The sequence below is a fragment of the Equus caballus genome, chromosome 24, assembly GCF_041296265.1.
Source record: "Equus caballus isolate H_3958 breed thoroughbred chromosome 24, TB-T2T, whole genome shotgun sequence".
NCBI classification, from domain to species: Eukaryota; Metazoa; Chordata; class Mammalia; order Perissodactyla; family Equidae; genus Equus; species Equus caballus.
In genome coordinates, this window is record NC_091707.1 from 57,940,889 (window position 1) to 57,968,141 (window position 27,253).

Here is a 27,253-nt window from a genome sequence, read left to right on the forward strand (position 1 = left end):
GGGAACAAGGAGAGAGCCCGCTCCCTGCTCTCACGTCTGCTGGAGGAAGCCCTAGTCCTGCATGGAGGACATGGAGGGTGGGGTGCATGCCGGGCCCTGGCCAAGGGTCCTTTAGATGCCCCCTCAGGCACAGCCCCCACCCCTCCAGGGCCCTGGCTAACGCAGCAGGCTGTGGGCCACAGGGATGCTCAGAGGCCACTAGGACTTGTGCAAACAGATAGATGGTTGCTTCCCTGGGTCCTGGTCCTCTAGGTTTTTAGGGAAAGACAGATAATGGGTTTGATGCCCTGGAGTCGCTCTGCTGAGGCTTCCCCACATTGACTCCACCCAAGGCAGTGACTCCTGGGCTCTGCTAGTGCCTGCACAGGGAGCAGGGCTCTGTTTTTTTTTTTTTTTTTGAGGAAGAGTAGCCCTGAGCTAACATCTGCCGCCAATCGTCCTCTTTTCTCTGAGGAAGACTGGCCCTGAGCTCACATCCGTGCTTATCTTCCTCTACTTTATATGTGGGACGCCTACCACAAGCATGGCTTGCCAAGTGGTGTCATGTCTGCACCCGAGATCCGAACCGGCGAACCCCAGGTCACCGAAGCAGAACATGTGAACTTAACCGCTTTGCCACCAGGCTGGCCCCCAGGGCTCTGTTTTGATTCCCAGAGCTAAGTTAATCCCTCTTGTGGGAAGCAAACCTGGGAATTTGCAGGGCTTCAGCTGCAGCATCTGTAAAATGGGATAACAGCGCCTCTCTCAGAGCAGCTGTGAGGAGCAGAGGATTGAAAGGGACTGAGGATGCTCAGGGCAGAGCAGCTCAGCGAGGGCAGGCACTTGTTAGTCTCAGTGTGAGATGCTGGGTGAAGCTGGCTCCAGCCCCGCCCCTCAGAGTGATAGGTGCATCCCAGTGTTTTCAGTATGGAAGTGACAGGATCAGATTCAGGAGGGTCCGTGGATGTGGTTGTAGGGGAGGAAGACATTTCCTCTTCCCAAATGGGGGTTCGTCTGGCCGGAGAATGAATTAAATTCACATGAGACAGAATAGCAAGAGAAAATTAAACAAAGCTTTATGAGGAACCATGGCCCGGGGCCTTTCTTCCCGAGGGAAGAAAGGGCACCGAAGAAGTGGGGTGCACATAGTGGTTATATACCCCCAAACAGGGTGTTTCACATGTGATTGAAATGTCCCTCCCACAATAGTCACAAGATTGCCCCGTCAGCACAGTGCTTGATGGACACAGCAGGTAGTGGGTCTGCTATCTGGGTGGGCGTAGCAGGAGGCAAGTCTATCGTCTGGAGCTGGGCGGTCACAGGTGAGTGCAGCAATCAGTTCCTAGCCTAAAGAAAGATGCTTAATCTTTAAGGAGACGCCAAAGTTGGGAGGGGGAGGGAAGTCAGTTACAGGAGGTTACCAGAGAAGCACAATAAAATGCAGATTTAAGTCCTTGCCTTTGGTATTGATTAAGAATTTTTAGAAAGAAGGTCATCGCCTTTCTTCTTCCTGGTACAGAGAGGGAGGCACCTTTACAGATAGAGATTTACCTTACAAATGTAAATGTGTCCTAAGGAAGGGCAAGTTCCATTCCTCAGAGGCTCCTTCCCTGTCCCAGTTTATCAAAAGCAATCAGCCTCAAATAATCCTGATGCCAAAGAGACATATCTTGGGGTGGCCAATTTCAGGTCCCCGCAGGTGGATGAATTGGCTTTTCTTTCTTTTCCCCAACTCTCCAGACTCATTCCTGCCTGAGGACTTTGGCCTGGAGTGTTTTCCCTCAGGCTTTGGTACAGTTGGCTCCTGCCTATTATTTAGGTCTCAGTGCACTTGCCTGCCTCGGAGTTCACCCTGATCACCCCACCTCTGCCTGTTGCATTGTCTGACTCTAATTCTCTGCATGGCACTGTATGAGCAAGGATCTTACTATCCTCCTTTCCAACATACCTTGCGTCTTATCCTGGGGACCACTGCAGCTCAGCAAATACTTGTTGAGAGAATAAAAGAAGGAGATAATAAAGCCTAAATAGAATGGCAGCAGTGGGAATGGAGAAGGGATGGAGTAAAGCAATATTAAGGAGGTAGAATCTTGGCCCCCCATTAGGAGAGGGTATAAACATCTCAGGTTTCTAGCTTGGGGACAGTTATAAGCCCAGAGTCACAGAGAAAAGAGCCTCAGCTCCTCTCTTCTCCAGAGCACTTTGGTCACAACTGCCTTGCTCAGCACCAAGGTGGTGGTTGAGGAGCAGGTGACATCTAAGCTGCAGTTGGCCGAATCACCACGGGAATGTGGAGGGGTTGTTTGACTGATTCACTGCCTCTCCCTTGGCCCAGTAACTGCTATGTCACTGTGGGAACTCCTCCCTTTTTAGCTCATCTTTGCATTTATAAATGAAAGAAAAGTCATTGGACCTCCCTGTGAAAATCCAAGAGAACTTACTTCTCTGTGACTGTGTAATTGCAGGGTTAAAACAGGGCTGCTGGGCTGCATGATAACATCTGAAGCACACAGCAGTTGATGAGCAAATAGGAGTGTGAGACTGGTGCAGGAACCCCTCCTGGTAAATAATGCCATGGGACCTTGCGCTTGGGACATCTGCTGGCACCTGGGGTGGGGTTCTCCCAAGCTGGTGGCAGGCAAAGAAAGCTGAGCCTTATGCACTGATTCAGCATGCTTCCTCCTGGCTGGCTGCTGAGTCAGGCCTGCGGAGCTGGCGATGCTGCAGGAAGAGGCCAGGGGCGCTCTCTGACCTGGAAGTACTGCCCTTCAGGCAGGGGGCGGCTGGAGGTCGTGGCACTGCAGCCAGGGTGTGCGCTGGCGATGGTGCTGGTGGGGTGCGACAGCATGAGGTGGCATCTCTGCTCTTGCCAGGCCCTCGTGGTTAAGCATCCTGGCTCCTCTTACCAGCCTGAGATGCAGCTCCTGGGAGGCCTTTGCGACTGAGGGGAGGGCCTGTAACGTCTCCTCTACTCCTGAGGCTGCAATGGCCCTGGAGAGAGGGTGTAATAAGATGGGAGGGAGCGGGGGTCTGGGGACCTTGGTCTTGACCAAAAGTTTTAGGTTTTCCTGGAGGAGAGAGAAAGGCCTCCTGGCTCAGCCTACGCCCTCAGCATCCTGTCCTTTGGAGGGGCTGGAGAGAGCCCTCCTAGCGTGTTCTGGAAAGATGTAGACGAGCACAGAACACATGTGCAGACGGAGTTGGCACACAATAAGCCTTGTTCCGGGTATGGCAGGGAAGGGCCGGGACGCGGGGCCGACCCGCCCTGCTGGGCCAACGCGCTCCTCAGACCACACTCCGCCCCGCACGCGGTGGTCGCGGGCAGCCGCGCCCGCGCGGGGCCACCCACTGCAGGCCCACAGCCCTTCCCCGCGTGGGCAGCCCGCCGAGACCGCGCCCCGTCCTCTGCTGGCCAAGCATCCGGGGAGGTGCCCGGGCCAGCGTCTCGGCCCCGCCCCCGCGTGACGTCACGGCGGCGCGCGGCATTGTGGGGCGGGAGCGCCCAGCCGGGGGAGGGACGCGGAGAGACGCCATTTTCGGCGGCGGGAGCGGCGGAGCCGGAGCTGGCGGAGCGCGGGGCGGCGGCTGCGAGAAGGAGCCGCGAGGACAGTGCACGCGGGCGGCCGAGGATGCTGCGGGGCGGCCGCGCCGGCGTCCCTCGCTCGTGACCTCGGCGCCGCGTCTGAGGCGTCTAGGCGGCGGGCCCGCGCAGACCCGCTCCCCGCACGCGCCGCGCGGCCTCCCGGTGCTGACAGCGCGAGCGCGCGGCCCGCGGAGCAGCACGGTGAGTGGGCGCAGGCCTCACCTGCGTCCCCTGCCCGGCCCCGGCCCCTCCTCGGTTCCCGGAGCTCGCCCCTGTCCCACTCGGGTCATCTCCCGGCCCCGCCCCGGACTCGGCCCTCAGCCGTGGTTATTCCTTTTCCCTTCTCGGTCCTCATCCACGTCCCCTTCCCGGCCCCTCCCCGGGCCGCGGTCCTCGGTCCTCATCCACGTCCCCTTCCCGGCCCCTCCCCGGGCCGCGGTCCTCGGTCCTCATCCACGTCCCCTTCCCGGCCCCTCCCCGGGCCGCGGTCCTCGGTCCTCATCCACGTCCCCTTCCCGGCCCCTCCCCGGGCCGCGGTCCTCGGTCCTCATCCACGTCCCCTTCCCGGCCCCTCCCCGGGCCGCGGTCCTCGGTCCTCATCCACGTCCCCTTCCCGGCCCCTCCCCGGGCCGCGGTCCTCGGTCCTCATCCACGTCCCCTTCCCGGCCCCTCCCCGGGCCGCGGTCCTCGGTCCTCATCCACGTCCCCTTCCCGGCCCCTCCCCGGGCCGCGGACCTCGGTCCTCATCCACGTCCCCTTCTCGTCCCCGGCCGCCGCCCCATCCACGTCCCCATATCCCGGCTCGCATCCCCGGCTCCTTCCCATCCAGGTCCTCTCCAGGTTCGGGTCCCCTACGCGTCCGCATCCCGGCTCAGCCCTGCCGCGGGCGGGGGCGGCCGTTCCCGGGAACAGCTGTGGCCCCGGGAGCTGCGGCGGGGATGTGGCCGCCCCCGGGGACGCGGCGGGCGGGGAGGGGTCGGCCGGCCGGGTTTGCTTTGTCCGAATCCTTCCTCTTCCTTCCGGCCCCCGCCCTCTCCCGCGGCACCGCCCTGGGCGGGCGCGCCTGTCAGGCTCGCGGACGACTGGCGGCCGGGCGGGTCGGAAGCGTGCGGGTCCCTCCCGAGAGGCCGGCTCGACCTCGCCTCCTTGGCGATCCCTTTATTTTGGTAGCCAGACGGGAAACGTTTCATCGACAGTGTTCACCTAGGCTAGGTCGTTGCTCCTGCTGAACTTTCAGAAGCCCCGGTCGTGGAACATCGAGTCGGTTGTCAAATTTGGTGCTGTTCTTTCCTTGAAAATATTAAGATAAAGCACTAAAAAAGTAAAATTAATGCCTGGTGGGTTGGACGGTTTTACAATTTAAGGTTTGTAGATCCAGGTAATTTTTACGTTAGAAATTTTGCAATGTTGCTGTTTATTAGTGTTTTTTTTTAAATTTAAAGAACACATTTAGAATTTACATATGAAGTGTTTGATAAGGAGTACTTGCAAAATGTTTTTAAAAAGTGTGTGGAACAACAGAAAATTTGAGATACACCGTTTAAACTGCTGTGTAAAAGGACAGTTGGTTCTTTGATTCTTTGCATTAAATTCCAAGGCTTTTTTTTGTACAGCGTGACTAAGCCATTGATCAGAATCATTAGCTCAGAATACATTGTAATAGTTCAGTGAAAAACCCACTAGGAAATTGGAACACCCTGAAGTCTCAGAATCTGTTTTTAGTTCTGGATTTACCTCTTCCAGGCACTGGCCACAAGACTTAGGGGGGGAAATTTGGTTCATTGTTGTTTCCTAAGTATCTGTAAGAATACAATGATACTAAGTATTAAAAATTGAAGATTGTGCGGAATTCTATGTGGGAGGGTAGGCACTCTTAAGAGCCAGTTTCTCCAAGTCATCAAAGAATGCAACATCATGTTGCAGTGGAGCCTGGCAGCCCTGTGGTGTTGCTGAGGGGTGTGGAAGAGCCAGAGTGGTAACCTCACTGTGGCCTGGCTTGTTCATTTTGCTTGGCGGTGTCTTCTAAAAACACTATAGACAATATGTAGTAAAGATAGACATGCGTGGGAATCAGGACGGTGATTATCTGTAGCAAGGAAGAGGGAGGAAGTGGCACTGGGGCGGAGCATGTAATGTCTTAAATATTTCATAGTAAATAAAAACTTAACTGCAGTAAGTTAAAATTTACATTTTTTAAAATTATATATTCTTAAGTATGTTTCATGATGTTGAAAAGTAAGTCAATGTGTAGCTTTCCATATGGGCTATAAACTATCTTAAAACATAATTATGTCAAAAAAGACAAGAAATAAAAAAGTCAGGGGCCGACCCAGTCGCTGAGTGGTTAAGTTTGTGCGCTCCACTTCAGTGGCTCAGGGTTTTGCTGGTTTGGATCCTGGGCACGGACATGGTCATTAGGCCGTGTTGAAGTGGCATCCCATATGGCTCAACTAGAGGGACCGACAACTAGAATATACAACTATGTACTGGGGGGTTTTGGGGGGAAGTAAAAAAAAAAAATCAAAAGTTGAATAAAATGTAGAAATTTTTTTTTTGAGGAAGTTTGGCCCTGAGCTAACATCTGTTGCCAGCCCTCCTCTTTTTTTGCTTGAGGAAGATTGCCGCTGAGCTAACATCTGTGCAAGTCTTCCTCTATTTTATGTGGGATGTCACCACAGTGGCTTGACAAGCAGCGCTAGTTCTGTGCCTGGGATCTGAACCTCTGAACCCTGGGATGCTGAAGTGGAGCGTGCGAAATTAACCACTACGCCGCTGGTCCAGCCCCAAATCTAGAATTTTTATAACCTGTAAACCTAGGTGGAATATGATAAGAAACTGAAACTTCATGTTCCCAAGAAGTGATCAGTAATATCCTAAACAAAATACGGGAAAGTTCTGATGTCAGATTTCAGGGCATAGACTAAAAATGATTAGCATGTTAAAATTGTGAAAGCGCTGTCTTAAATGTCTATTGAGAACCAACGGAATGGCAAGTGCTGTGTTAAGTAGTTGGGGATATAGAGATAAGACAGGCTCTGTCCTCTAAGAGCTCACAGTCTGGCGAGGGAGATGCAAGAACTTGTCAGGTAGGACAGACTAGGTTAAATACTGTGCTAAGTGCCCAGAGGAGGGGATTCCGGATATGAGACTGGAAGGAAGGTATGAATTGGCCAAAGGATGAGGTGGGATTGGTGCTTCTGGAGGACATTAGCCCTGAAGTGGTGCTGCAGTAAAGGGGAGTTTTGGGAAGCGGTGCGAGTGGAAAGGCGTTGTACAGCGTGCCTGGAGGGTTGCTTTCGTCCTGAGGGTGGGAAGGAGGATTGGAGGATTCTAAGGAGAGAGGTGGCATTTTAGAAAGGGCATAGGCAATGTGGCAGGTGCTTTGAGCTGAGATGAGACTAGTTAGGAAGCCATTAACACCAAGTGAGGACTGCAGGCTTCTGAGTTAGGGCAGGGACAGTAGGAACAGAGGAACGGATGGGTCAGAGAAGGATCGACAGGTTAGAGTGGCCCTGACTTGGGACTGAGCGGACTGGGCTAAGGGTAGGGCTGCAGGCGGGAAGAGACCAGCAGTGTGCACAGCCACAGCGAACTGCTAAAACATAAGGTGGGTCATGTCTCTCTGCTCAAATTTTTACCAGTGTCTGTAGGCACCCCTCCCCCATCTCTTCCCCTCATCTTCATACTCCCACCCTCACCCAAGCACACCCAGGTGCATCCTGAGCCCGCTGTCCTGGATATCAGCGTGTGTTCACTTCCCCAGGCACTCCTTAGCACGTCTCACTATCTACAATAATATATTATTTTACTTGGTTAGTTTCTTATTTAGTTTGTTGTCTGTCTCCTCCACTTAGATTCATAATCTCCACAAGGGTGGAGATTTTTATCTGTACTAGTCAGTGTCAGTGCTTGGCATGTAATAAACACTTAATAAATGTTTATTGAAGGAATACATCTAGAATTACTTCATTGTCTCTGAGTGACTCATTGGCTGGTGACACCCACCAAGATGGGGAAAATGAGGAGATGGTGAGCTGGTTTTGGATAGGTTAAATCTGAAGTGCTTGTGGGGCGGCCAAGTGGACCAGTGGACAGTTGGAGAGTCAGGTTTGGAGCTCAAGACAAAGATTTAGGATGGAGATACAGATTTGAGAGACCTCCTCACGTTACTGAAAGCAAGTGGTGTCGTCTGTCATGGCCTCTCCTAGAGAGCTTCTCACACTTGGTAGAGACTATGAAGTGGCCCTAGGAGTAGGAGGATCGAGCCCTGGGAAACAGGAAAGAGGAGGAGGTCAGTATCAAATTGGTGAAAAAGTCAAGGAAGATTTGGACAGAAAAATGTACTGGATTTGGCCCCATGGATTTGTGCTTTTAAATGCAATCCTGCATTGTTCACCGATAGGGACATATTTGAAAAATGCATCATTAGGTGATTTTGTCATTGTGTGAACATCATAGAGTGTACTTACACAAACCTGGATGGTATAGCTTGCTACCCACACCTAGGTTCTGTGGTGTCGTATGGGACCGTTGTTGTATATGCTCTCCATCATTGACTGGAATGTTGTTATGTGGAGCATGACTGTATGCTTGGTATGTTGTCTGTACTTAATAAAGCAGATAATGAATATCAATAGAACAGGCATTTTAAGCTGAGTTAAGTGCATATGGAAAGTGAAAGTTATTTCCTTGGTTCTTAAAATATCCCAGTTACCTCAATTTAAACCTTGGATTGTTCCCTGACTTTGATTGCATAATGTGGAAGTTTATGTCCCAGCCTCTCTAAAGTTCACTATACTACTACTAACAAAACTGATAATAGTAAAGTTCACACTGTACCAGATAAAATTGGCACTGTAATCACCTCCATTCTGTTGAGGAAATTGAGGATTGAGGGCTAGAAAGGGCAACTTACTGAAACCGGAGGTACACAGCTGTGAAGTCAGGCTTCTAACTCAAGTCTTCTGCTTGTACATTCAAGCTTTGAACCACCTTGCTGTCCTGGGTCACGATAATGCTAAGCTCGGTCCTCCAGTTGCCTTCACCTGGGAAGCCTTTGCCCGACTTTTTCCATTTCAAAAGCCCTGGTGACGCAGTGTGGTCGTGGTGACTCCTTGGGGTTGCTGTCTGATGTGTGGTGTTTTGGTCACTGTATCAGCATTGTAGTATGTGTGTTCTTCACAGAGCCTGGCATAGCATAGGTGGTCAGTAGATGAGTGAGTCTTCATTCTTATGGTCAGTTTTCTCTTAAATTCACTTATTCTGCCTGCTTAAAAAGGATTTGTATTATTGACTAACGGGAAAAATATGTTAGTTTCTATCTTCCTTAAATTGTGGTGAAAAACAAAATTTACCATCTTCACCATTTTTAAGTATACACTTGAGTAGTCTTAAGTCTGTCTACATTGTTGTGCAGCAGATCTCTAGAGCTTACTCGTCTTGCAAAACTAAAGCTCTATACCCATTAAATAACAACTCCCATTCCTCAATCCTCCCACCCCCCAGCCTCTGGCTACCACCGTTCTACTTTCTGTTTCTATGAATCAGACTACTTTAGATACCTCATATAAGTGGAATCATACAGTATTTGTGTTTTTGTGACTGGCTCATTTCACTTAGCATAATGTCCTCAAGGTTCCTCCGTAATTTGTGTTCTTTTTAACTAAAATATCAACTTCTAAAGCTTTTTTAGCATGACGTTTATATTAGTTTTCTGTTTACTGTATAACCAATTACTACAAATTTAGTGGCTTAAAACAATAACATTGGGCCAGCCCTGGGGGCCTAGTGGTTAAGTTCCTTCCGTGTGGCCTCCTTTGGTGGCCTGAGTTTGGTTCCTGGGCGCAGACCTATACCACTTGTCTGTGAGTGGCCATGCTGTGGTGGTGGCACACATAACAAAAGAGGAAGAATGGCAACAGATGTTAGCTCAGGGTGAATCTTCCTCAGCAGAAAAGAACAACATTTATTACCTCACAGTGTCCGTGGGTGAGGGGTCCTGGCACAGCTTGGCTAGATCCTCTGCTCAGGGTTCATGTGGCTGCAATTGTGTGTTGGGCTCCAGTTCTCTTCCAGAGCTTAGGGTGATCTTGAAAGCTCTTCTGGTTGCGGCAAAATTCAATTCTTTTGGTCGTAGGACTGATGTCCTGGTTTCCTTGCTGGCTGGTTGTCAGCTGGGGGCTCTCTTAGCTCCTAGAGGTGTCCTGTATTCCTTGTCACACAGCCTGCTCCAGCTTCAAAGCCAGGCATGGAGAACCTCTTACACCCTGAATTCCTCTTGCTCTTTTTTTTTTTTTTTGCCTACATGCTGATTTTATTTTTCATTTTATTTATTTATTTATTTATTTTGAGGAAGATTAGCCCTGAGCTAACTACTGCCAATCCTCCTCTTTTTGCTGAGGAAGGCTGGCCCTGAGCTAACATCCATGCCCTTCCTCTACTTTATATGTAGGACACCTACCACAGCATGGCTTTTTGCCAAGCAGTGCCTTGTCTGCGCCTGGGATCCGAAACGGGGAGGGCCACTTAACCGCTGCACCACCGAGCTGGCCCCCTCTTGCTCTTTGAATCTCTGACTTCTTGTCTTCTGACCTCTAGACCCAGATTTACGGGCTCATGTGATGAGGTCAGGCCCACTGGGATAATCTCCCTATCTTAACCTTATATTATCTTGACATTAAAGAGGTCAGCTGATCTGGGACCTTAATTACATCTGCAAGATCCCTCTACTGAAGTACCTAGATTAGCACTTGATTGAATAACTGGGAGAAGGTGTGTGTACATCAGGGGCCAGGAATCTTGTCGGGGAAGGGGCATTTTAATCTGTCTACCACATCTCAGTTTTACTGTGTTCTCAAAACAAAACCATTCCTAACCATCTTTCAGTTAACATTGGAATAACAGTTTATGAATATGTACAGCATTGAATTTTAGGAAATTCTGCTTTTTAAAAAAATTGAGATATAATTTACATACAGTGCAATGCTAATACTTTAAATATACCCTTCATTCAGTTTTGATGACTGCATAACAAGATACAGCCCAGAAAGTTCCCTCATGCCCCTTGCTAGTCATCAGCCATCACCCCCAGCACACTGATCTGATTTCTATAAACGGGTTAATTCTGCCTGCTCTAGGATTTCATTATAAATGAGATTGTGCAAGATATATTTTTTTGCATCCAGCTTTTTTCACTCAGTATACCCTTTTTGAAGTTACCTGTGTTGTAGCATGTGGTCTCTTCCTTTCTATTGAGTAGCGTTCTATTGTATGATCTACCACAGTTTAGCCATTCTTCTCTTGATGCACATTGGGAGGACCACTCATTCTTGTACAGGACTGTATGGACATACATTTTCATTTCTTTTGGATGAATACCTAGGAGTAGAACTGCTCATAGGGTAGACGTATGATTAAAGAAACTGCCAGGTTTCCAAAGTGGTTGCACATTTTACAATCCCACCGGCAATGTGAGTGTTCCGGTTGCTCCATATCCTCTCTGGCATTTGGTATTGTCTGTCTTCTTCATCTTAGCTGTTCTATGGGATGTGGAGTGGCATCTTGTGGGTTTAGTGAGCATTTCCCTGATGACTAACAATGATGAGCACTTATTCACATGCTTATTGGCCTTTTGTATACCTGCTTTTGTGAAGTGTCTGTTCAAATCTTTTGTCCATTTAAAAAACTGTCTTTTTAGGGGCCGGCTCCTTGGCTGAGTGGTTAAGTTCACGCGCTGTGCTGCAGGTGGCCCAGGGTTTCGTCGGTTCAAATCCTGGGTGCGGACATGGTACCGCTCATCAAGCCACGCTGAGGCGGCGTCCCACATGCCCCAACTAGAAGGACCCACAACTAAAATACACAGCTATGTACGGGGGTGCTTTGGGGGGAAAAAGGAAAAAAAATAAAAAGAAAATTGTCTTTTTATTAGTGAGTTTAGGAGTTCTTTACATATTTGGGTATTTGGGTAAAAGTGTTTTGCCAGATACATATGTTTAGGAAAAAACCATTTTTTCCTAATCTAAGGCTTAACTATTTGTTTTTTGGCTCTTTTTTGTTTGTTTGTTTGTTAAGGAAGATTAGCCATGAGCTAACATCTGCCACCAATCCTCTTTTTGCTGAGGCAGACTGGCCCTGAGCTAACATCTGTGCCCATCTTCCTCTACTTTATATGTGGGACGCCTGCCACAGCATGGCTTGACAAGCAGTGTGTAGGTCCACACCTGGGATCCGAACTGGTGAACCCTGGGCTGCAGAAGCAAAATGTGCGAACTTAACTGCTGCGCCACCAGGCCGGCCCCTTGGCTGTCTCTTTAATAATCAGTAGTTTTAAATTTTGATGAAGCCCACATTATCAGTTTTTTTCTTTTGTGGTTTCTGCTTTCTGTTGTTTTCTCTGTTTATGTTTTCAAATCATTAAAAAATATATGCTCTTTTGGGGAAAACTAATGATACAGAAGGATGTAAAGGTGTAAGTGAGTCGTCTCTTTTCCCATTTCCTGTCTCCTGAGAGAACTGATTTTTTTTTTTTTTTTTTAAAGATTTTATTTTTTCCTTTTTCTCCCCAAAGCCCCCCGGTACATAGTTGTGTATTCTTCGTTGTGGGTTCTTCTAGTTGTGGCATGTGGGACGCTGCCTCAGCGTGGTCTGATGAGCAGTGCCATGTCCGCGCCCAGGATTCGAACCAACGAAACACTGGGCCGCCTGCAGCAGAGCGCGCGAACTTAACCACTCGGCCACGGGGCCAGCCCCCTGAGAGAACTGATTTTTAAAAAATGTTTTAATGGCTTTTCTTTAGTTAGGAAAGAAAGTCACTCCATGTATGTCTCATTGATTAGCACTTACATACATAAACTTAGTCTTATGGTATTATGTTAGTCTGCTGACGTTTTTCATCTTGAAATAAAAATGCTTTTTTTGAATACTTTCTGAGTACTTATTTTTGAATACTTTTTTTGAATGAATGCTCTCTATGTTTATATTCTTTTGCCCCAGACTCCCATAACACCCTGTTATGTATTAGTCACACTGTCTGATGAAGCTGTTTTTCCTTTTTACTTGCTCAGCCAAGGACTTGTATTAGAGACATCTGCATCATTTGGGCTTTCTCCTCCTTGTTGTAGTACCCTTCTGTGTAGTTTCTCATGCCAAAATTTGCATCTGCAGAGATGAGCTTGAGTCCCATGGCAAATTAAATGACCTCAGTGTACTGTTTGGCCCTGGCTGAGAGCTCTGCCTGGTGGTGGACATGGCCTTCTTGTAAAGCCCTTTCCTCAGGTGCAGGCTTGGTCATTGACAGGCAGAGTAAACTCTTACTCATTATGTGCATACCTCAAAACAGGTGCTATGGTTAGGTTATTGTAGAGTTAGAGGATCCCTGTACGTAGAGATGGCCGATTTCAAAACAGAACCACTGTTGACTTCCTCAGCAGGGCTGTGGGGAAGAGAAGGCAAGGAGTTCTGACTGCCCTCGTTACCCTAATTCTGTAAGGGCATCTGCAATAGAATCACCCAGGAGGCAAATAGATGCTCTTGTTTTATCTACTGGTTTATAGTTTTAGGATGGAAACAAATTCAGAATAGGTGCTGTAATTCTAGAGCCTTTAATTTTAAAACATTTCAGTTTATAGATATTTGTGATTTTTTTTTTTTTTTTTGGCCAGCAGGTTAACTCATTCAGCTCATTGTTGTGATTTAAGTTTAGGAGCTAAACAGATTAGGTTAGATTAGATTAGAGGAAGATTAGATCAGAGGAGATAACAATGGTACAAGTAAGAAATACGAATCCATAAAAATTCCATTCTATAATGGCTCTTTTTGGCAAGTTCTGGAATTGTATCTCTCAGCTGTCTCTGTCAGTTCAGGACCCAGAGATGAAATTTCTGATCAGGAGGTACCTAATGGAGCACATCCTCCCCTGAGTAGAATATAGGGATTCTTAATTGGGAAAGGGTAGGCAATGTATAGCTGGATAAAATGTATTTATCATTATAATATGGTGTTTAGAAAGTAAAATAACTCACTGTGGTAATACAAACTACAAAGGGATATGACATTTATCTTTTTATCCAAAGGTGTCATGCTTTGAAAAGGATTGAGACCCTCCAAGAGACCTTTTTGGATTTTGCTCAAATACGAACTTTAACTTTGTTGTATAAGCTGGGAGAGGGACACCCCTCCTCCTCACTGCCCACCCTCTTTTGCCTCACCAAAACAAAGACCAAATACTCCTGAAAATTCAAGACTTAGTTTTTTGTTTTACCTGTTTTCGAGCAAGGTATATTCTCCCTTTGACTCTGCACTATGTAATTTTTGTTCTGAAACCTCAGAACCAAAAAAAGCTACATTTTTACTTCTGATATTACCATTGGTTACTTTGCTTTTTAGTCACAATAGGTAATGTATTATGTATTTGGAAATTTCTAAATACATTGAAGAGGGCTTGAGATGTTTGTTGTTTATCAAAAGAGGAAATAGGATAAAAGGATTGAGAGATAAAGCTTTCTGTGACTCCTCATAAAGCTAAAATAGATTAGAGCCCAAAGTGGGGTTTGTGTTTGGTTTTCTTTGATCGGTATCATTTAAAAACACCTCTGGATATATTTTACTGAAATATGATTCACATATGAAAAAATTCACAGGGTTGTGCAACCATCTGATTCCAGAACATTTGTGTGACCCCGAAAAGAAACCCTGTACCCATTAGCAGTCACTTCTCATCCTCCTCACCCTCCAGTCCTTGGCAACCACTAGTCTACTTTCTGTCTCTTAAGGATATTTCATATAAATAGAATTGTGCAGGGCTGGCCCTGTGGCCAAGTGGTTGAGTTCGTGCGCTCTGCTTCGGTGGCCCAGTGTTTTGCTGGTTTGGATCCTGGACAGCAACCTAGCACCACTCATTGGGCCGTGCTGTGGCAGCGTCCTGCGTGCCACAACTAGAGGGACCTACCTAGAGTGTACAGCTGCGTACTGGGGGGGCTTTGGGAGAAAGAAAAAAAGAGGATTGGTAACAGATGTTAGCTCAGGTGCCAGTCTTTAAAAATAAATAAATAAATAGAATTGTGCATATGTGGCTTTTTGTGTCTGGCTTCATTTACTTAGCACACTGTTGTAGCATGTATCATATTTTGTTTGTTTTATAACCAAATAATATTCCATTGTGTGGATATACCACATTTTGTTTATCCATTCATCAGTTGATAAATATTTGGGTTGTTTCCAAATTTTGGCTATTATGAATAATGCCAAAATATTGGTGTACAAGTTTTACATTTGTCCAGCATTTTAAGTTTTGGAGCATTCATGTGCAAGTTTTTACGTAAACATGTTTTCAGTTTTCTTGGGTATATATCCAGGAGTGGAATTGATAGGTCATTCATTTAATTTTTTTTTTTGAGGAAGATTAGCCCTGAGCTAACATCTGCTGCCAATCCTCCTCTTTTTGCTAAGGAAGACTGGTCCTGAGCTAACATCTGTGCCCATCTTCCTCTACTTTGTATGTGGGATGCCTCCCACAGCATGGTGTGCCAAGCAGTGCCATGTCCGCACCTGGGATCCAAACCTGTGAACCCCAGGCCGCTGAAGCGGAACATGTGTGCTTAACTGCTGCGCCACTGGGCCGGTCTCTAGAGAGGTTTTTTTTTGGGAAATAAAAGCATAATAAATAATTTCCCATGGTTAATTAGAATAACCTGGGGCTAGATGTCATGTGTCACTGACAAGGCAAGAGGGAAGAAGGGACTATTTTTGAGCCACGTTCCAAGTCAGGTGAGTATCCATGCCCCTTGACATGTAGGGAGATTGAGGCTCCAAGAAGTCACATGGCCGGTGAGGGGAAGAAAAGCTATTGGATTCAGATATGCTGACTGTAAAGCTGCTTTGTTCATTTATTGAGCACATATTTACTACGTGCCTGTGGAGTGCCAGGCTTTGTTCTGGCTGCTTCAGTGTTCCAATGAGTCCCCTCAAGGCATACATAGCATAAAAGCTGGAAGGAGGTCTTAGGGATAGTGTGATTTATAGGCTGATATAAAGTATGATGTTTGAGTCTATCTTAATCATTTGCGCTAGGAGTCTGGGTACTTTTTTATCTTTTTTCTTTTTCTTTTTTTTGCTGAGGAAGATTAGCCTTGAGCTAACATCTGTGCCAGTTTATATGTGGGTCCACTTTACATGTGGGGCTTGGCCACAGCATGGCTTACGAGTGCTGTGGGTCTCTGCCTGGGATCAAACCTGCGAACCCGGGCTACTGAAATGGAGTGTGCTGAATTTAGCCACTATGCTACCAGGCTTGCCCCAGAGCGTGGGTACTTTTGAGCTCTTCACTGTGATGGGCTGCAAAATAGAGTTTCCTCAGAAATGTATTTAGTTTCTGCTTCACACTTTAGAACTAACTTCCTCCCTCCCTCCCTCCCTCTTTCCTTCCTTCCTTCTCTCTCTCCTCCCCTCCTTTTTCTTTTTTTTTGCTGAGGAAGATTCGTCCTGAGCTAACATCTGCTGCCAGTCTTCCTCTATTTTGTATGTTGGTTGCTGCAACAGCATGACTGACAAGTGGTGTATGTCTGTGCCCGAGGTCTGAACTCGTGAACCCTGGGCCACTGAAGTGGAGCATGTCGAACTTAACCACTACACCACGGGGCCAGCCCCCCTAAAAATTTCTTAAGTAAATTCTTACCAGTCTTTTCTTTTAGTTTTCTACCATTTTATTTATAGAAGGCTTTTTATCTTTATTTTTTTAACTTTTTATTAAGATTATGATAGTTTGCAACCTTGTGAAATTTCGTTATTGTTAGTCATGTTGTAGGTGCACCACTTCACCCTTTGTGCCCTCCCCACACCTGCCCTTTCCCCTGGTAACCACCAATCAGTTCTCTTTGTCTATATGTTTAACTTCCACCTATGAGTGGAGTCATACAGAGTTCGTCTTTCTCTGTCTGGCTCATTTCACTTACCATAGTACCCTCAAGGTCCATCCATGCTGTTGTGAATGGGATGATTTTTATCCTTTTTTATGGCTGAGTAGTATTCCATTGTATATATATATACCACATCTTCTTTATCCATTCATCAGTTGATGGGCACTTAGGTTGCTTCCACGTCTTGGCTATTGTGAATAATGCTGCAATGAACATAGGGGTGCATGGGACTTTTGGAATTGTTGATTTCAAGTTCTTTGGATAGATACCCAGTAGTGGGATGGTTGGATCATATGGTATTTCTATTTTTAATTTTTTGAGAAATCTCCATACTGTTTTCCATAGTGGCTGCATCAGTTTACATTCCCACCAACAGTGTATGAGGGTTCCTTTTTCTCCACAACCTCTCCAACATTTGTCACTTTTTGTTTTGGTTATTTTTGCCATTCTAACAGGTGTAAGGTGATATTTTAGTGTAGTTTTGATTTGCATTTCCCTGATGATTAGTGATGATGAGCATCTTTTCATGTGTCTGTTGGCCATCCGTATATCTTCTTTGGAGAAATGTCCGTTTATGTCCCCTGCCCATTTTTTGATCGGGTTGTTTGATTTTTTGTTGTTGAGCTGTGTGGGTTCTTTATATATTACAGAGATTAACACTTTGTCAGATAAATAACTTGTAAATTTTTTCCCCCAACTAGTGGGTTGTTTTTTTGTTTCAATCCTATTTTCCCTTGCCTTGAAGAAAAGCTCTTTAGTCTGATGAAGTCCCATTTGTTTATCCTTTCTATTGTTTCCCCTGTCGGATGAGTCTTGGTGTCCGAAAAGATCATTTTGATACTGATGTCAAAGAGTGTACTGCCTATATTCTCTTCTAGAAGACTTATTGTTTCAAGTCTAATGTTTAGGATTTTGATCCATTTTGAGTGTATTTTTGTGAATGGTGAAAAAGAATGGTCAATTTTCATTCTTTTACATGTGGTTGTCCAGTATTCCCAGCACGATTTGTTGAAGAAACTTTCTTTTCTCCATTGTAGGCCCTTAGCTCCTTTGTCGAAGATTAGTTGTCCATAGATGTGTGGTTTTATTTCTGGGCTTTCAGTTCTGTTCCATTGATCTGTGCACCTGTTTTTATACCAGTACCATGCTGTTTTGATTACTGTAGCTTTGTAGTATGCTTTGAAGTCAAGGATTGTGATGCTTGCAGCTATCTTTTTTTTTAAGATTTTGTCTTTTTCCCTTTTCTCCCCAAAGCCCCTCGGTACATAGTTGTATATTTTTTTTAGTCGTGGTCCTTCTAGTTGTGGCGTGTGGAACGCCGCCTCAATATGGCTTGATGAGCGGTGCCACGTCTGTGCCCAGGATTCGAACCGATGAAACCCTGGGCCACTAAAGCGCACCTCGAACTTAACCACTTGGCCATGGGGCGGGCCCTCAAGGCTTTTTATTTTTGCCTATGTGCATATAGACCTTTGCCTGAATTTTCTTCTGGTTTCTTGCTTTTTTTAAAAATATGTAATTCTTTAATCAAGATGTAACTTACTTTAGTGTATAGTGAGGGTAGGAATGCAACTTCTTTTTCTAAATAGCCAGTTGCCTTAGCACTATTTTTTTTTGTTTGTTTGTTTGTTTTGTTTTTTTTGGAGGAAGATTAGCCCTCAGCTAACTACTGCCAGTCCTCCTCTTTTTGCTGAGGAAGCCTGGCTCTGAGCTAACATCTGTGCCCATCTTCCTCTAGTTTATACGTGGGACGCCTACCACAGCATGGCTGCCAAGCAGTGCCATGTGCGCACCCGGGATCCGAACCAGCGAACCCCGGGCCGCCGAGAAGCGGAACGTGTGAACTTAACCGCTGCGCCACCGGGCCGGCCCTGCCTTAGCACTATTCTTTTTTTTTTTTTTTTTTTTTTTTTCAAAGATTTTATTTTTTCCTTTTTCTCCCCAAAGCCCCCCGGTACATAGTTGTGTATTCTTCGTTGTGGGTTCCTCTAGTTGTGGCATGTGGGACGCTGCCTCAGCGTGGTCTGACGAGCAGCGCCATGTCCGCGCCCAGGATTCGAACCGACGAAACACTGGGCCGCCTGCAGCGGAGCGCGTGAACTTAACCACTCGGCCACGGGGCCAGCCCCAACCTTAGCACTATTCTTATATAACCCACCGTTGGTTATAATGGCTCAGCCTAGAAATAAGAAATATCGAGCAATATAAATATATATGCCACTGCATGTTTCCCTCTAAAGAAGTGGCATGTATACGTATGTTTATATGATGGTGACTTGGATGGGAGATGTGGAAGCTGTTAGGATTAAGGAGTGCCTGAGAGTAGCATGAGGTATGAGCTTGGGAAATGAAAGATTTGGAGAGCCCTCGGCCTGTTATACAGTATTTGAAATGTTATCTTGTGGATGAGGTAGTTAAATATATTTTGTGTTTGTTTTAGAGGGAAGAAGTTGGCTCAGTGGGTAGAAGTTACAAGGAAGGAGATAGCAACTCAACAAAAGCAATAGCTTTCTGACTAAATATTGGGGCAGATTAGCAAAGAACCGACTTGTCTTGCAAAGTAGTGAAGCCTGTGTTATAGGAAGCGTGTGTGCAGATCTTGAGCGGTCATGTGTCAGGGGTGTTCCTGATTCCTTAGCTCCGGGGTGGGAGACTGCACTGATTACTGAGTGGCTCCTATGTGTCTGTCAGCCACTGTGCCTGTTGCCTCGCTGACGCTCTCCGGTGCTCCTAAAGCCCTGCAGTGAGGGAGGTCTGGGGCCTTACCTCATGCAGTGGTGATGGCTGATAGTGGAGCCAGGCTCTGCGCCTGGTCACACTGAATTCGGAGTCCATCCTTCCACAGCACCTGTTGTGTCATTTCTCAAGAGAGCTAAGTGCCCCCCCAAAGCATTTGGATTATTAATTTTCTTTTAAGTTAAAAAAGAAAACTACCGTAAGCGGCTTTTTTGGTGCACATCCAGACAACATCTGAATTCATTATTCTTATCTCTGGTTAAAGCCTTTACAAGAGTGTGTAAGCATGCATTACTCTGTCACCAGTTTTGTTACATATTCCTTAAGTAATTAAAGTTGGATTTCTTTAAATGTACTTACTTAATTGAGGCATGCCCTCAATTAGAGTGATTGTCTTTCTCATCTGGTTTTGATTTTTTTTTTGCACGTGAGTCCTACCTTTTATGGTTTTCCTACTCCTATTTAAACCCTCTGCCGCTCCCCGCTTTTTTCTGTTTTACATAAACAAGATTGCCCTCTCTTCCCTTCTTTTCAGCCACCACTATAACCTGTAAAAGTATGCCACTGACCATCTTTATAATTGGACCATCTTACGTAGATGTACCTCACTGTCCATTCATACCCCAAGAGCTTTTATTTTCCAGAGGTGGTTTGAGTAATGAAGTTGCTGTCATTTCTTATTAGGGCTTGAGACTCTCCTTTGCAACCTTTCCTTTGCATCCTAAAACCCCCTGGGTTTAATATTGTTGGAAAAGACTCTTAAGAAGTTGCTGGTTGGGTGTTTGGCCTTCTGAGGAGAGGCGATGAACCTTAACGCTAGCAGAGGGCTGGGGAAGTAAGTGCGTTGTATCTTTGGTGGGCTGTTCCTGTGGCCTTATTACCTGAAGCCCTCTTCCCTTTGCTGACTGCCAACCCGGCTGCCTTCCTCCTCACCCCCAGGCTCTTGCCTTCAGAATGCAGGTGTCCTGTGACCTCACCCCTCTACTTCTCTAGGCTTGTTACTGCGTGCGTAGCTCACAATGACCTGCAGCCTGATGCTGCTGCTTGCAAGAGTGGGCACTTTCACGCCTCTGCCTTGGCCTCTGTTGCTCCTTCAGCTGGCAATGCCCTCTGCACTCTTGTCTGCAGAAGATATGCTCATTTGATAAGACTGCCTCACCCCTGGGTGGCTGGCCTCCCCTCTCCAGTGGAAGTGCCTGCTTTCCGCTCCTCCCCACCGTGCTCCTGATGTACAGTTCCTGTCACCATGCATTTAGCTCTTGGTACCCGTGTTCATTTAGCTTGTCTTCTACTAGTCTGCATGGCCCTGAGGGTGAGGCCCTTGTCAGTCTCTATGTTCCAGGGCCTGGGTCAGAGTACGTTTTAGTAATACGCTTCTGTCATTTAGTTTGGGAAAGAAACACATGTTGCATCATTTGGAAATAATGCATAACTACTTCGCTGCCACAGGCGGAGGAGGAGGCCTTTATTTTTGTTTTCCTCTGGTGTCTTTCGGGACACCAATTCTGGAGATCTCTCTCCTTCTCATGTAGGAGCCTTACGTATTGCTCAGATCAGCACTTTAAGCTAGTGGTGTTGAATCATGTTCATTGGAAGCTGGTCCTAAAGTGTTTTGTTCATTCATTCAACAAGTATGTATTTAGCACTTACTGTGTGACAGGCTGAGAATATAGTGCTGAACAGGACAAGTGGGGTCCCTCATCTCCTCTAGTTTGCAGTGGAGTTGGAGAGCTGTAAGCTAAATACATACATAACAAGTCTAATAATAATACAGACTGTCAGGTAGAGGAGTTGCCCCTCTCTTTTGTTGTTTTCTGGGCTCTTTGTGGTAAGGAGGTGGATTTCTAAATAGTCCTACAGATTCTGAATTTCCAAAGGAATTTAGTTTTCATATTTATGTGAAAAAATTAGTTTTCCAGTGTGAAACTAGGGGCACAGGGACTGACGTGACCCTGTTATCAGCTACTTGTAGGCTTCATCCTGAATACTGGAATGCGTAGTTGTACCGCTGTTTCAACACTGCTTCCCTTACTCCGGCATCTCTCAGTCCATCCATTTACGCAGATGGTCTGTGGAGCGTCAGGAGCAGTCCTCGGTGCTGTGGATTCAGTGAAGTACAAGATCAAGTCCCTGTCTCTTAAACAGAGCTTATATTCAAGGGGATATAATACAATACGTGAAAACAAGTGAGATTTCAGGTAGTGGTAAGTGCTCTGAGGGAAATCACTCTGACATACTGACTTCCATCCCTGTCACTCTCCTGAACAGGCTTTCTTAATTATCCTGTTTTTTTTTAAAGATTGGCACCTGAGCTAACAACTGTTGCCAGTTGTCTTTTTTTCCCTGTTTTTTTCTCCCCAAAACCCCCCAGTATATATAGTTGTATATTTAATTGTGGGTCCTTCTAGTTGTAGCACGTGGGATGCTGCTTCAACATGGCCTGATGAGCTTTGCCATGTCTGCACCCAGGATCCCAAACAGCGAAACCCTGGGCCACCGAAGCGGAGCGCATGAACTAAACCACTCGACCATGGGGCCGGCCCCTATCCTGTTTCTTAATTATCCCTTTTTTAAAAAATTATGGGATTTAAAAACATATGCAGAATTAGAGAGGATAGTAAAAGAGCTAAGGCTCAGCTTCAGCAGTCATCACTACTTTGCCAATACTATTTCATATGCCCCTTTCCCCAATCCTTGTTCTTTCTCACTGTAGTATTTTAGAGCCAGTTCCAGACACTGTGTGATTTCATCCTGAAGACCCCTCAGCTGGTCTTCTCCAGTAGGCCTGCTTAGTTGTCGTTCCTGAGTCTGTCCAGCACTAAATACCCTGCTCACTCATGTCCCTCTCTCACCATGTTTCCTATGGATCTAGTCCTTCTCCAGCTACTCTGATTGTTCCCATGTACCTTTGCTGTCTTGCTTTCTTCTTCCAACTGTGACCATTTCTCACTTCCCTGGTAAATAAGTTACCAGGAATTTACTGCCCCTTCTGCACTTCATTAAGGAAAAAAAAAGCTTGCAAATATTCAGAGAAAATTTTGTGCGCTGAGGCTGTGTGTTTTAGAAATGTCATTTGGATGTTTTCTGCTTTTAATCTTTGGCATTAATTTCAGTTGCTGTCATTTCTTCTATAAAAAAAGAATTTAGAAGCCAGAAAAGTAGTTAAATTGGTCTGCAAAGGAAAAACAGAAGCAGTACAGAATGTAGTATTTCATCGTAGTAAATCACAAATATGCATTTATTATTCATCTATAAAAATGTCAATTTAACAGTCTTCACATGTGTATTTTGTTACAGATGTAACATAAATTAAACCTGTAATGAGATGTGTAATTTTTTTCCTTTTTCTATTCTAGAATGTATGACAACATGTCCACAATGGTGTATATAAAGGAAGACAAGTTGGAGAAACTTACACAGGATGAAATTATTTCTAAGACAAAGCAAGTAATTCAGGGTCTGGAAGCTCTGAAGAATGAGCACAATTCCATCTTACAAAGTTTACTTGAGACACTGAAGTGTTTGAAGAAAGATGATGAAAGTAATCTGGTGGAGGAGAAATCAAACATGATCCGAAAGTCACTGGAGATGTTGGAGCTTGGCCTGAGTGAGGCACAGGTATAAGTGAGATTGTCTCAGACGTGAACATGAATTTGACCGTCTGGAAAAATGGAGACTTCATTTGAAATAAGCAGTTTAACTAAACTTTAGAGAAGATATTTAAAGAATAACAGAGATAACTTATATGTGGGTTCTGTATGTTATGTAAATGATGATTGATTTCAACATGTCTGCATTTTAAAAAGCAGAGCCAAAAGAGAAGTAACCCTGTGTGGCATTTAGGATTTGATTTTGGCTGTATGTATCAAAAAACAGTAACAGTGGCTTAAACATCATAGATGTGTGAAACAAACACTGAGTTAGGCTGTCTCTACTACAGACAGGTTCTGCAGCTGCATGGTTGTCAGGGATACCCAGGCCCCTGCCACCTGCTGTACTACACCCCAGCCAGCCTGTCTCGTGAACTAAAAGCTCCAGCTGTAGCTGTGTGACCCCGTTCTGTGACAGGGAAGGGACAGGAAGGGCATGCCTCCTCCCTTTATTTCCTTGAACTGGTGCACAACACTGCTTACGTTTCATTGGTGAGAGCTGGTTCCAGGGCCACACCTAGTTGTGAGGGACACAGGGGAATGTTGTCTCGCCAACTTAAAGTTCCAGGTTCTTAAGCCTAAGAAGAAGGGAGAAGGAATATTGGCCAACAGCTAATAGTCTCAGCAATACGCCAACACATGATTGCTTTATGTACTTGACTAAACCTTTGTTTCTGGCATGCTAGACAGGGATGAAGAAATGGAAACGTCTGGGTGTCCCCAGCTCCCTGATAACTTTTGGCTCTGCCAACATATTTTAGGTGAAATTAAATACACTAAAAGTTGATGTCTTTCTTTCTTAGCTTTCTTCTTGTATAGTGAATGAATAAAGCAGAAATGGGGCTGCTGGGTTACCAATTTCTGCTTTCACTGAGGAAATCATTCTATACCAAAGTGACTGTCCATACCCTGATTTTGGAGTTTTTCATTCTTACCATCTTACAGACTCTAATTGTAGAACTCTGACTTTATTTGGTTATTGTGAATCTGTTTTTTTTTGTTTGTTTGTTTTTGAGGAAGACTAGCCCTGAGCTAACATCTGTTGTCAGTCCTCCTCTTTTTGCTGAGGAAGACTGCCCCTGAGCTCACATCCGTGCCCATCTTCCTCTACTTTATATATGGGATGCCTACCACAGCATGGCTTGCCGACTGGTGCCATGTCTGCACCTGGGATCCAAACCGGCCAACTCCGGGCCACCAAAGCGAAATGTGCACACTTAACCGCTGCACCACTGGGCCGGCCCCACGAATCTGTTACTCTGCAAGTTCTGTTGTTGAAAAGCGATATGAGTATGAGCTTCCTTTTTTGGTTTGGCGGATATTAGGGTTAAAAAAGAATGAAGAAGAAGTCCCACCTTCTGGAGTTTCAGGTTTTAAACCTAGGAGGATAACAAAGAGGGAGGGGCAGGTGCATGGTCTAAAGAGAGCACAGACTGAAGCCAGCCTCCCACTTCTGCTCTTACACTCCCAGGAACTTGGTGTGTCCTCTGCCAGGTCTGTCCCTGCAGCTAACCGGTGCACCACAGGTAGAGCCCTGGGGCAGCCACCAGATTTTATGACGTGGACCTAAACTTATGAATGCATCAGTGCATTCTGACTCTGGTGTTAGCTACAAAGATTTCCTCTCTTACCTTGAAACATCGAAGAAGATTTGTCTGCCTGCCCTTCCCCAACTCCACCACCTCACAGAGTGACCTGCACTCTGTACACAGATGCCTGCATGTGCACACACTCTCACACATGGAAAAGGATCTATGAGAAATTATGTTGGAGCTGTTCTAGATACAAAGTGAAAAAATAGGGTTTCATCAGAAGAGTAGCTGTGTGTCCATTGCTAGTCCATGTGAGATGCTCTCAAACATACACACACACACACACAAATGTATATTTTTTGTAGATGTTCTGAGCATGTGATATTCTTTATCATGCCCCGTTAATGTAGCCTGTGACTGATGGGTGAAAATAGAAGTAGATGGCAAATTGTACTTACATGTACTTTGGAGAACATATCTACAGGTGTAAGCTAGAGCTGCAACCACAGGATGCTTGTATAGTTGGGAGGTAATATTTGTTGGGCAGAATGCTGCAGTGTTGTAAACATTTCTTCTGTCTAGGTTATGATGGCTTTGTCAAATCACTTGAATGCTGTTGAGTCAGAGAAACAGAAACTGCGTGCGCAGGTTCGTCGTTTGTGCCAAGAGAATCAGTGGCTGCGGGATGAATTGGCCAACACACAGCAGAAATTACAGAAGAGTGAGCAGTCTGTGGCTCAACTGGAGGAAGAAAAGAAGCATCTGGAATTCATGAATCAGTTAAAAAAATATGATGATGACATTTCTCCATCCGTAAGTGGTTCTGTAGGAATGTGGATATTGATGATTACCACGTTACAGTTGGGAGATTGTTTTAGTAAAGCTGTCTTTGTTTTCCTCTCCCCTCTAGTGATTGCATTTAGTAAGACCAAGGATTGTGGGTCTTGGGACTGGGCAAGTCATATAAATTCTCTTTGTCATATTCTTTTCATTTGTATATTTTAGAACAATGGTCAGAAAATGTAAAAATACTTTGTAAGTATAAGGTACAATACAAAGAGGCACCATTTCCTTCAGCGAGGTCTCCCTCAGCTTGAGACTTCTGAACATCTAACCCATTGCAGTCTGCCCATCACGCAGCTGGAACTCTTTTCCTTCAGGGCAACAGTGACCTGATCCAGTCATCTATAATCCAGACTTGGGATTAGCTGTGCAGTTTATCGTGCTGTGGATCTTGACTTTCTCTTTGAAACTCTTTCTTCCCTGCCCCAGGACACCACTTGGTTCTCCTGCTACCTCGCTCAAGCCTCCTTCTTGGGCTCTCTTGCCAGCTTATCTTGTGGTTCCTGGAATGTTAGGATTCCCCAAGGACCTTGCTTTTTTCCTTTTTTTTTCTTCTCTAAAGATTGGCACCCAAGCTGACATCTGTTGCCACTGTTCTTTTTTTTCCCCTTCTTTTTCTTCTCCCCAAAGTCCCCCAGTACTTAGTTGTATCTTCTAGTTATGAGTGCCTCTGGTTGTGCTATATGGGATGCCGCCTCAGCATGGCTTGACAAGCGGTGCCGTGTCTGCCCAGCATCTGAACTGATGAAACTCTGGGCCGCCAAAGCAGAGTGCGCCAACCCAACCACTCGGCCATGGGGCCGGCCCTGGTTTTTTCCTTTTTCTGTTGGCTTTCTTTGGATGTTCATCCCAGTCTCAGTTATTTTTCATTCACCATTTATTTCTGATTCACTTAACTTTTTTCTTAACCTTTTTTATTTTGGAATAATTTTATTCACCGAAAAGTTGAAAAGATAGTAAAGAGAATTCCCATACACCCTTCACCCAGTGTCCCGTAGTGTTACATCACCGTAGTACATGTCTTAGTCAGCTTGGGCCACTGTAACAGAATACCATGGGCTGCATGGCTTAAAAAAACCAGACTTTTATTTCTCGCAGTTCTGGAGGCTGGAAGTCTAACATCAGGGTGTCAGCAGGATCAGGTTCTTGGTGAGGGCTGTCTTCCTGGTTGTGACCTCACATGACTTGCCTTGGTACATGCAGAGAGAGAGAGAGAGAGTTCTAGTATAAGGACGCTAATCTTGTCATGATGGCCACACCCTCATGACCTCATTTAATCCAAATTACTTCGGAAGGGCCCCACTCCAAATACATCATCGCGTTGAGAGTTAGGACTTCAACATACAGATTTTGGGGGGACACAAACTTTCAGTCCATAGCAGTACGTTTGTTAAAACCAAGAATTTAACATTGCTACATTACTGTTTACTAACCTACAGCCTTTATTTGGGTTTCACCAGTCCTTCCACCATTGGTCCTTTTCTGTTCTAGGATCCAATCCAGGAGTCCACATGGCATTTTGAGCTATCGTTTTTTTTTAAATTGAGGTCATGATAGTTTACAATGTGAAATTTCAGTTGTACATTATTATTTGTCAGTCAGCGTATAAGTGAGCCCCTTCACCATTTGTGCCCACCACCCAACCACCTTCCTCCTGGTAACCACCAAACAGTTCTCTTTGTCCATGTGTTTGTTTATCTTCCACGTATGAGTGAAATCATAAGGTGTTTGTCTTTCTCTGACTTATTTCAACATGATACCCTCAAGGTGTGTCCACATTGTTGCGAATGGGACGATTTTGTCCTTTTTTATGACGGAGTGGTATTCCATTGTATATATGCACCACATCTTCTTTATCTAGTCATCAGTCGATGGGCACTTGGGTTGCTTCCACACCTTGGCTATTGTGAATAATGCTGCAGTGAACATAGGGGTGCAAAATTTCTTTGAATTGTTGATTTCAAGTTCTTTGGATAAATACCCAGTAGTCACATAGCTGGGTCGTGTGGTATTTCTATT

General features: G+C 45.6%; 1 protein-coding gene across 29 annotated transcripts in view; it reads left to right on the forward strand.

The window, feature by feature from the left end:
- Positions 1-3,198: 3,198 nt before the first annotated feature.
- Positions 3,199-27,253, forward strand: part of KLC1 (kinesin light chain 1) — a 64,649-nt gene continuing 40,594 nt past the window's right edge. For 26 of the 29 annotated variants that reach the window (XM_023628483.2, XM_023628484.2, XM_023628486.2 and 23 more), the window contains exons 1-3: positions 3,242-3,763; positions 22,566-22,827; positions 24,974-25,204. In XM_023628483.2, coding sequence (XP_023484251.1) covers positions 22,567-22,827; positions 24,974-25,204 — 492 coding nt within the window. In that variant the 5' untranslated portion in view covers positions 3,242-3,763; position 22,566. Of the gene's footprint in view, positions 3,764-4,605; positions 4,927-22,565; positions 22,828-24,973; positions 25,205-27,253 lie in introns of those variants that run through there. The other 3 variants (XM_023628496.2, XM_070249331.1, XM_070249337.1) reach the window with 3 other exon arrangements.